Source organism: Eulemur rufifrons, chromosome 19 (assembly GCF_041146395.1).
Source record: "Eulemur rufifrons isolate Redbay chromosome 19, OSU_ERuf_1, whole genome shotgun sequence".
Classification (NCBI taxonomy): domain Eukaryota; kingdom Metazoa; phylum Chordata; class Mammalia; order Primates; family Lemuridae; genus Eulemur; species Eulemur rufifrons.
Genome location: NC_091001.1, coordinates 57,270,431 through 57,280,215, shown reverse-complemented (window position 1 = coordinate 57,280,215; position 9,785 = coordinate 57,270,431). Strand labels below are relative to the sequence as shown.

The window sequence follows — 9,785 nt, the reverse complement described above, 5'->3', positions numbered from 1 at the left end:
TCCCATCCTGCAGGTAAGAAGACAGACTAGAGATTAGAACCTTGCCAAGGTCACAAAGCAATTAAATCCAAGAATACAATCCAATAAAATATAAAATAAAATAAAATAAATAAAATAAAATAAAAAAATAAGGTCTATATTCTTTGCTGCCTCCTGAAGAGAAGCACCTAACAGGCCCCAGGGATTGGAGATTTCCCGAGGTGGCAATGCCAGAGCTATCTCCATAAATGAACAGGACATCAGCTGAGGAATCGAGGGGAGGGTGAGGGCAGGGAGGTACTGTGGAGGGAGGGAGGAAGATGGCATTCTGGGTGGTGGGAAGAGATCTGACAGAGCACAGGGCGACAAGGAAACTGCAGGGGTTCACTAACGTTGGACCACCAGGCACATGGGGAGAAGCAGTCCCGTGAAGACGCTGGAGAGGTGGGCAGGGCCCAAATCGTGTGTGCCATTCTAGTTAATTTAAATTTCAAAGTTTAGAGACTTACAGGAACCATTTCAGGATTTTATTTAAATTTTAAGATCTAGTTGGAGAAATCATTTCAGCATTTAAACCAGGGAGTGACATGGCCCATTTTGCATTCTGGAAAGGTCCCTCTGGCATCAATGTGGAAAACTGGTTGAAGAGAGGCAACAGGGGAAGGGTAACCAGTTTAAAGACTGCTGACGTACCCAGAGCAAAACATTGTACACAAAGTTAGCAGTGGGTCCAAAAAAGGGGACAGATTTGAGAGACAGTAACGAAGGAAAAACTGAATAGGGCTGGGTAACTAAACTAGCTAAAGAGTGAAGGAGTCACAGACATCCAGGTTTGTGGCTTGTCATATCCGGGACATGGAAGAGATGACTTTGGTTTTAGGCTGACTTTGAGATAGATACTTGTAGGGCACTCACAGGACAACAAGTAATTGGATGAATGAGTCTGGCATTCAAGAGAGCAGCAGTTCAGCAGTGAGAAACCACCACCAAGGGAAAAGGATGGGGGGAAAAAGCCCTGTTCTCTTCTCAAAGTGCCACCAGGAGTTGCCCAGTCTTGGCACTCAGCGTCTAATAAAACACCAATCAAAAGGCAGGTCAGCAGCTTGGGTAGAAGGGACAGGAGCACAACCCAATCCCAGGGAAAGAACAGTGTGGCCTGTGATTTCCTTAGCACTAGAGGAGCCCAATTTGGAGACATGAGGTAACGATGCTGGTGTCAAGACACAGCAACTCTTTTCAACCAGTTCTGTGGATTAAGCACCAACACACTTTGGCACCCCTTGTATGTAACACTTTACATCCCAGGCGTCTAGCATGATATTGCTTGTGTACCACCCTTGAGAGTCCTGAGGAAAGTCACTCAAGTTATTTTCTCTCTGAAACCCAGTTGAGAAAGGCTAAGGCACAGAGCAGGCATTCAAACGCCACAACCCACTGACATTCCCAGAGAGTGTACTAATTGGGAATGTGCCCCTTGGGCTCCAACCTTGGAGCCCCTCCTCCTATCTGCCCCTTCCCCTCAAGACAGGAAGCACACAAGCAGAGGGCCTGGCCTAGCTGGGCTGCTCTGAAGTGCCAAAGGTCTCTTTCTCCATCTAGATTAGAGCTTTTTGGGAGCTTGGGCTGGATTTCTTTCCCCAAGTGGGGAATAAAAAAAGAGTATCAAGGAGCCAGCCAACTAAACTAAACTGGGCCTAAGCTCTAAAATGCTGGGGTGCTGCTCACTGGCCTAATGGGTCCCAATACTAAAGGTGTTTTCAGTAGGTCTAGGTCAAGACCCAGAAACCTGTCAATTTTTGAAAGAAGCTCCCTGGGTAATACTAATTTGTAGTGGAGTTTGGCAGTAGTGTTTGTATGTTCTATCCTGTCTTACTAGTCTGCTGCTTCAGTTTTCCCTGGTTTCATAAATTTTCCCTCTGAGAGGCCCTGGATCTTATGCGGAGACTCTGGTCAGTACATAAGAAAGCTGGCTGGGAAGCCAGGTCGCAGTGGCACACACCTGTAGTCCCAGCTGCTCAGGAGCCTGACACGGGAGAATCGCATGAACCCAGGACTTTGAGTCCAGCCTGGGCAACAAAGCAAGACCCCGTCTCTTAAAAAAAAAAAAAAAAAAAAGGAAGGGAAAGGGAAAGGGAAAGCGAAAGAAAGATGGCTGGGATGGTGATTATATCATTTGTTCCAGCTCCAAAAACTGAACTGAAGAGCAGTGGAAGCTCCAGAAAGCAAAGGCCGGGCTGGCAGAGGCTACAACCTCCTGGCCCTCCTAACTCCATAAATAAAGTGAGGTACCTAAGTTTATCTATGGAGTTAGGGAAGGCCCTAAGTCTAGCCCTTTTCCCCTTGCTCAGAGTAACTTACTGCACGTGAATTTGAGAGACACAGCATTCTACTGGTCACTACAGAGAGGGCCCTCAAATTTGACACGGCCAAGCTTCGTCAGTATCCCTTCTCCTCCACTCCTGCTCTGAGCCAGATGGCCCAAGTCCCACTCTCAGCACCACACAGAAAGCAGTGAAGCAGAAGTTGCTTTAATCAAGGGGTGAAGTCCTCAATCAGGGGGACCTCACTCAACCTTTGGTGGTGGGGTCTCAGCCTACCCCCCACATGCCCTGAGGACCCTCAGGAAGGAGGGAGCAGCTAAACAGCAAATTATGGCCGAGGTCAGGGATAGGAATGAGGGAACCCAGGGCAGGGCAGGGCACTGACAGGTCGGGAGTGAAGCTGAATGGGGCAGGAAGAGCTTAGCCCACACGGTTCTACCTGCAGGCTGGCCGAGGTGGCTGTGCGTCAGGCAGAGCGGCACCAGGGGAATGAGGGTCGAAGGGGACAGCGGGGGGAGGAGTGCTTAGGAGATGAGGCGACTGTGAAGCTGGTGCAGCTGCTCCTGGGTCAGCACCAGCCGGTGTCGCTGTCCGAGGCCAGCTGCACATGAGAAGGTCACTTTGCCCACGTAGACTGTGTCATCCTGCTGCTCCTCTTTGGCCTGAGGGTTGGTGAGGGAATCAGGACCCCAGGTCAGGGCCTCACTTGAGCTATGGGCCACCGAAGGGGTCCCTGAGCACTGAGACCAGGGCAGCCCCTAGAACACTGAGACTTTTGAGTTCCTAGGCCATGGCGACCACATTTTTCAAATTAGAATGGGGGTACACAGTCTGACAATGGAGTTCTGAGCCCCTCCTGGTGTCCAAGGTCATGGAAGGTACCGTTTACATGCTAAAATATTGGAATTTCTGGAAGCACTGCAAGTACTTTTGAGTTACTTGCAAGTAAGACTTGGCCAGATAACACAGGATATGCAGTTGCTGGACCTGAGACTCCAAGGCTTCCTCGGATTCAGCGGGAAGGGGGAGGACCCACCTGAGCCCCCCACACTGTCCCGCCCTCCACCCCATGCTCCCCCTTACTCTGAGGAAGGCTGATGAAGGGAAGGTGGCAAAGTCAGTGGGTACTGTGGCTCCAGGGCGCTGAGATACTGTCTCCTTGAGGACCTCATCCTAGGGAGGGGTGGAAGAAGACAAGGGTTCATTGAGGGAACCCCCACAGGCTAGCACTAGACTACCCTGATTTCACAGAGACACTAATACCAGGGGCCAGGGCTCAGTCCTCTCTATCACCATACTTTTGCTCTCCCCTCCAACCCCATCCCCACCCCAACATCCCTCCTTACTTTCCAAGTTCTTATCCCTTAAGGATCAACTCAGATTCTACTGCCCCTGGGAAGCCATGCCCAACCATCTACCCCACGATGACCTCACCCTGACAGAAATTGCAGCCTGAACTATTCACTCTAGAGATGATCTTAGCTCAACCATTTTGTTACGAGAATCTGTCTTCTGCTGGCACTCAGACAGTGAGCTTCCAAGGCAAGAACCCTGCCTTCCCTTCCACCCCTTCCCAAGGTGCCATCTAACACAGGGCTCGGCCCAGAGGAACTCCAAAGTGCCTGGCTCCAATGGTGACTGCTCTGAAGCGAGCTCTGTAGGGTAAGGAAGGACAGGGTCTGAGCTGACCTTGAGCTTCTCGATGGTGTCACTCAGGGACTTAAGCTGAGCCACTTGCTCCATAAGCTGGGCCGACGGGCTCTTGGCAGCTGTGGGGAGGGAAAGCTGGTAAGGCCCACCAAGGCCCAGGCAGGCAGCTGTACTGGATTAGGGGTCAGGAGTACAGGTTCTAGACCCCCTCATGGGCAGGCACTTGAAAGAGAGTGGGTGACTCAAGCAAACTGAACACTGAGGCAAAGAACACTGCTGGGAAGAGCCTCTACAGTGTGGGGACTGCCTGGGCAGGGCTAAATCCCTGGGCCAAGAGGAAGTGGTGTGTTATTCATCTAAAGGGAAGGGTGCACATACCAGGGCTGGTGCGAGTGATGTCTACTACGTGGGTATGTGTGCTCAGCTGATTCAATGTCTCCAGCAGCTGGCTGGTCTTACGATACAGTGCTCCAGCTGCTAGCTCACTGCCAGGGCCCTCGTGGGGTGGGAGGGATAACTTGGCAACATGCAAGGGGGGCAGGGCTGCCAAGGATGCCTTCATCTGGGCTCCCTGTTGGAGAAAAAAGAGGGGTAGCGGTAAAAGGTGCTAGAAGGCCCCTGCCATCTGTCACCAATGGGGCAGGTATGCTCCATTCCCCACCTCAGTCCTCCCTGTGGCTCCCTCACCTTGAGGACGCTGTTTTCATGCTGGAGCTGGGAGATGTGCAGCCTCATAGCAGAGATCTGCTGAAGCAGCAGTGGCGAGTCCTTCACCAGCCCTGGGCCTGGCATGGATCCTGGAGCCTGCCCAGGGGCGCCCCCTGTGGGTACCATAACAAATGTCATCAGCCCCAGGGGAGAAGGTTGAAAAAATGAACCATGCCTGCTCTTCCCTTCTTTATTCCCCCCTCCCCACCAGTCCTGGCTTCCCAAGGAGGAAGCATCACCCTGCTTCCCCAACTCCAATTCCCACCGGCCCTGGCAAGCCCCAGGCAGGGTGGGTCTCTACCTCGCTGCTGTTCTTCTGTGTTCAGGATAGCCCATAGGGAAGCAGGAAAAGAGGAGAGAGGAATTAAATGACTTAGGAGTTAGGGGGACATCAGAGGAATCCTGGACACCACCTACAGGAAAACCCTTTTCCTGATCACCACACCTTCTCCAGCAAGACTCTGTCCCTGCCACCTGCCTTTGGGGAAGAGCAGGTATGTGTGAAAGACAGCAAACGGGAGTGAGGCCATGAGACAATCTGATGTGTGAGGAGGAATGGCAAAGTGAGTGTGCGCTGCAGGCCACACTTGGGGTACGAGGCTGTTCCTGCCTCCCTGCCTCACACCCCATCTCCAGGGATACCATATATCTGCATCCTTAGCATTCAGCCAGCAAAGCTTAAGTTGAGGATGCAAACACATTCTCTTGCTCCGCAGGTTTCTCCATTGCTCTGAGGCAAAAGACCCCCATTTTTGGTGGGAAGTTTCATAAATTCAGAACCAGTGTTTATTTAAAGAGTCTGTGCTAAAACAATACGATGTGGTAATTCTGGAGACTCCCCTAGAAGAACACAGAGTGGTCTATATCATGGGAATCTAAAGTCAAGAAGGTGCTTGGTCACCTCCCAAGACCAGGAGGTGGCAGTGATGGGGACTTTGATGAGAACAACACTCTATCTAGGCGAGGTCAGCTGAGCAGACACAAGAGTAGCAGGGAAAGTCTAGAGGCCCTGAAGGTTTAATGCCAGGGCCAGGAGTTTATCTTCTGGGCATGAGAAGGGTAAAGGTAAGTAAGCAGCTGAAGAGAGAACAAAAACAAACTATAGGGCAGATGAGAACCAAGATGGAAGCAGCCACCTTCTTAGTCAGGAAACTGGGGTGGCTGGGCCTGGGAGCCAGAAGAACTCCACATAAGGAGGCCTGACCATACTGAGTGACTAGAACAGAACAAAAGTCCCAAGCAAAACTGGGAGACTTCAGCAATGAAGAGACGACCACACCACAGCATGAAGCCATGTGAACTCAGTGGGGAAACGCAGTGCCCAAGCAGAGGAACAATGAGCAGGCATCAGGCAGGCCTGGATGCCCTAGGAGAGTCAGCCCAGCCTGACTACCCTCTGGGATGTAGGGCTGGGACAGAAAGGCCAGAATGCAGACCCAGAAAGGACATCCACTAGAGTCCAACTGTCACTGTTATTATGAACTTCAGTGACAATTTGCTAATGCCCTTCTTTGGTTAGAGGAACTCAGCATATTATCTTTGGAGGAAGTGAAAGCTTGGTAGAAGCTGGCACAGAGTGAAACCGGGCAGGTACATTCCTGGCTGAACATGCAGGGGCTACATGGGGGCAGAGGTCAAACTGAGGCCAAGGACAGGAGGAAGGACAATCTCCTCGGTGCCAGTGCTCCTATCCCACTGTACTCACCACCAGCAATGCCAGAGACCAGGGTAGCAATGCCTGAAGGCGGGGGCCCCCGTAGCCCCTCAATCGTGCGCTTGGACTGGCTGTTTAGCCGCTGCTTTAGCTCTGCCTTCTCTGCTTCCAGTTGGTCAATGTCAGCCTGGAGCGCATCCATTGTCTCCTCAAACTCTCTGTGGAAGAGAATCTGGACTTGGGCAGTGCCCCTTAACCACAGTCCCCCCGCCTATTCAGTCCTGAGAGGTCCTTGGAGCAGCCTGCTGGTGAGGAGCCCGGGGCAGGGCAGCACAGGCTTAGGTGGGGATGATACAATGGGGTTGGCAGTGGGGAAGGAATACAGGGAGAATCTCGCTACTAGAGGGCAAATAGGGGGATGCATGAGGAAGCAGAGAGCCTCCAGCAGGAGGGAGGATTAAAGGAAGCAGGCCCCAGAGAAGATGCCTGACTTCTCCTTCTTCCGCAGCAGCGCCTGGGTCTCCTCCAGCCGAGTCTGGACTTTCTCAATGCGCTCGTCTGCATCCTTGGCAGCACTGTCGAGCTTCTTCTCCAGGAGGCTCAGCCGCACATTGGCCTCACTCAGCTCCTCACCCTAGACAAGGACAGAGAGCTTCTATTCTCTAACATCCTCCCCATGGTCCCTGGTACCTGGAACCTGGGCTAGACCATGAGATAGAACACTCCCTGAGGGCTCACTAGAGCTCCCACTGATCACAGGCCCACTTCTCCCAGCCCCCAAGCCATCTCAGTCCTGATCCCCAACACTTGCGGCTGCCCTGAGTCCCACCAACTCTGAACCCTAGATCCCGAGCCTACCCTTCCCCCTCACCTTAATCTTGAGTGATTTCTTCAACTCCTTGATAACTGTCTCTCGATCTTCAAGCTTCAAACCCAGGCCTTCAGCATCTGTGATCTCTGCACGAAGGGCTGCAGCCCGCAGCTCAACTGGGGGAGGCTAAGGAATGGGGTGGCAGAGGGTAGGGGTGGAGAAAGGAGATCACCAATGGGCGCCTTGCAGAGAGATCCAGTCATAGGGGAAAGCTTGCTTCCAGACAGGATGGTGCTCTCCAGATGCCTTCCTCTTGTCTCCCGCCCTCCCACAACTAGCAGCAGCTCTGCAAGTCCTGCTCCTCCAGGCCTCTGCAGCCTCTCCAAGGAAATCTCCACCCACCTTACTGGGAGGCCGCTCTGCATCGTACTCCCCTTCCTGCATGGCTGTGGCCAGCTTGTTCATGGTACTGATGAGAATGTTGCATGACTGGCGTAGACACTCATAGGGGCTGCTGGAGGGGGTCCCATAGATCTGCAAGAGCCAAGGGCAGGAGTGAGAGCCTCACACTGGCCACCGAACCCCCACCACCTTCTGCCCAGCCAGCCAGGCCCACCTGCTCGCTTGCTTTGAAAGCCAACTCCTCCAGGGCAGCCACAGGCAGCCCTTCATTCTCCGCCAGCGGGGCAATGAGCTGAGCAGCAGCTGCTGCCACCTCCTGCAGCACAGCCACTACCCAAGTCAAGTGTTTCCTGCAGTCTAGGAGTGTGTCAGATACCTGTGTGACAGGTGAGAGTCAGGAGCCCACCCTGGGTCCAGCACCACAGTTCCCAGCTACACCAAAACCATCTTTGTCCCTTGATCAGATCCAGATCTTAAAGTGCTAGGCCCCTCCTGCTCAGCTTCCTTCCCTTCCCCACTCGCAGCCCTAAACCTGTGGTCCAAAGGCCAATGCAGCTGGGATTCCAGGAGCATCCGTCCCTGGCATTCGCCTTCGGATCTTCTTGCAGAACTGGCGGATGTCACTGCACGATGTTTCCAGGTCCCGGAGCAGGAGGGCAATGTCTGTGGCTTCCTGCCCACCCTACTCAGGAGAAAGAAAATGAATGGGAACCAAGTCAGCATTAGGGCTGGGGATGAGAAGACTAAGAAAGAAGAGGAGCTCACATAGATCTAGATGTGCTCTCACCTGCAAGAAGGCACGCAGCCGTCCTACCTCCACACTCATGCAGTCCAGGGCACTCTGGGTGAACTGTGAGGACAGAGGCATGTGGTCGTCAGCCCCCAATAGGAGCCGTTCTGTCCTATTATCATCTCTAAGAGGTCCCTACCCTCTGTCAACTCCCATACACAAGCGGGTCCTCTGGCTTCACTAATCTGGCTTTGGTGACCCTGTTCCAGTCTTATGTGACAGCCCTCGGGTGCCTGATCTCTTAATCTGATGTCCTTCATTTGTGCTCTCTATAGGGGACTCAACCACTGGCCCAGACACTTCACCTTGATGTGGTCGGCCAGCTGCATGGTACTGTCCTCAGGCTGTTCGGCAAGGTGGATGCTGTACAGATGCTGAGGGGGGATGACAAAAGAAATAGTCAGCCCTGGCAGAGTGGGGAGTTCTTCTCAAACTGTCGTTTGAGCCCTGGTCACCATGGGTCTCCAGATGTACAAAGAGAATCCAAAACCTCCAAGCAGCTGCATTATAAGGCAAGTTCATCTAAGAGCAAACCAGGCCTCAAGCAGCTGACCTGGGACATACAACCTTGAATACATCGGCAACAGCCCCCATCAGGTGAACATTTCCCTGCCTCCTGCCCCAAGCCTGAATCCTCGCCCCAGACCTGGTAGTACTTGATGGCTTTGGTGAGAGGCTCCACATTGACAGTTTCATCCAGCTGATCCTTGTGCAGGAGCTCAATGAGGAAATCCAAGGAGCGCTCGTGGGCACTCATCTCAGGGTAGAGGCTGCCCACTTTTTTATACACATCCACATTGCACTGAGAGAGGGCACTAGAGATCAAAGAAGGGCTTTGTGAGGGCAGGGTCTGCCAGGCAATCTCAGTTCCAGCCAATCCTGGGCCCAGGGCCCTGGAGTGGGGGATCAGGAGTTACTTACTGCTCATAGCGGTGTAGCGTGGCCTGCAGCAGACTCAGCGAGTATACCAGCCCAGCAGCAAAGCTGAGCTGCTCCCCTGCAGCTCCTCGCAGCCCAGGCCGCTCTGAACAGTTCTCGCTTAGTTCAAACTTCTCCTGGGCCTGCTTCCGGATCAGCTCTGCCTGTGGGAAGAAGCACCAGGGACCTGGGACTCAGAGCAGAGGATGGAGAACACAGACTCATACAGGACACAGAGCTTAACAACTCTGTGGGGAGCATGAACACACACAGGAGAGAAAGCAGAAATAGCTCTTAGATGGGTGGGAAATCTCACATGGCAAAAGGGTAATGATGTGACTACTGGAGGTTGTGAGAATTCAGGATGTGCAAATGAAAGCGTGGTGGGACCAGTGGGACCAAGCTCTTCCCTGACGTCAAGCTGCCATTTCTGCTCTCTCTCCACCTAGAATGCTATCCTGCTGATCATCCCCCAGCTAACTCCTAGTCACCTTCTGGCCCTCAGCTCAAATGTTATTCCTTCAGTCACACCCTGTCCCCATCTAAATCAGA

At 52.9% G+C, this 9,785-nt stretch overlaps 1 protein-coding gene across 7 annotated transcripts in view; it reads right to left on the bottom strand.

The window, feature by feature from the left end:
• Window positions 1-523: 523 nt before the first annotated feature.
• The window catches only part of DCTN1 (dynactin subunit 1), a 32,594-nt gene continuing 23,332 nt past the window's right edge, over window positions 524-9,785 (bottom strand). For 4 of the 7 annotated variants that reach the window (XM_069494814.1, XM_069494815.1, XM_069494812.1 and 1 more), the window contains 16 exons: window positions 9,237-9,397; window positions 8,962-9,130; window positions 8,621-8,689; window positions 8,313-8,375; window positions 8,058-8,207; window positions 7,740-7,901; window positions 7,526-7,657; window positions 7,184-7,309; window positions 6,804-6,946; window positions 6,364-6,530; window positions 4,960-4,974; window positions 4,638-4,771; window positions 4,329-4,521; window positions 3,990-4,069; window positions 3,384-3,473; window positions 524-2,962 (listed from right to left, as the gene is read on the bottom strand). In XM_069494814.1, coding sequence (XP_069350915.1) covers window positions 2,825-2,962; window positions 3,384-3,473; window positions 3,990-4,069; window positions 4,329-4,521; window positions 4,638-4,771; window positions 4,960-4,974; window positions 6,364-6,530; window positions 6,804-6,946; window positions 7,184-7,309; window positions 7,526-7,657; window positions 7,740-7,901; window positions 8,058-8,207; window positions 8,313-8,375; window positions 8,621-8,689; window positions 8,962-9,130; window positions 9,237-9,397 — 1,992 coding nt within the window. In that variant the 3' untranslated portion in view covers window positions 524-2,824. The remainder of the gene's footprint in view (window positions 2,963-3,383; window positions 3,474-3,989; window positions 4,070-4,328; window positions 4,522-4,637; window positions 4,772-4,959; window positions 4,975-6,363; window positions 6,531-6,803; window positions 6,947-7,183; window positions 7,310-7,525; window positions 7,658-7,739; window positions 7,902-8,057; window positions 8,208-8,312; window positions 8,376-8,620; window positions 8,690-8,961; window positions 9,131-9,236; window positions 9,398-9,785) is intronic. The other 3 variants (XM_069494817.1, XM_069494816.1, XM_069494818.1) reach the window with 1 other exon arrangement.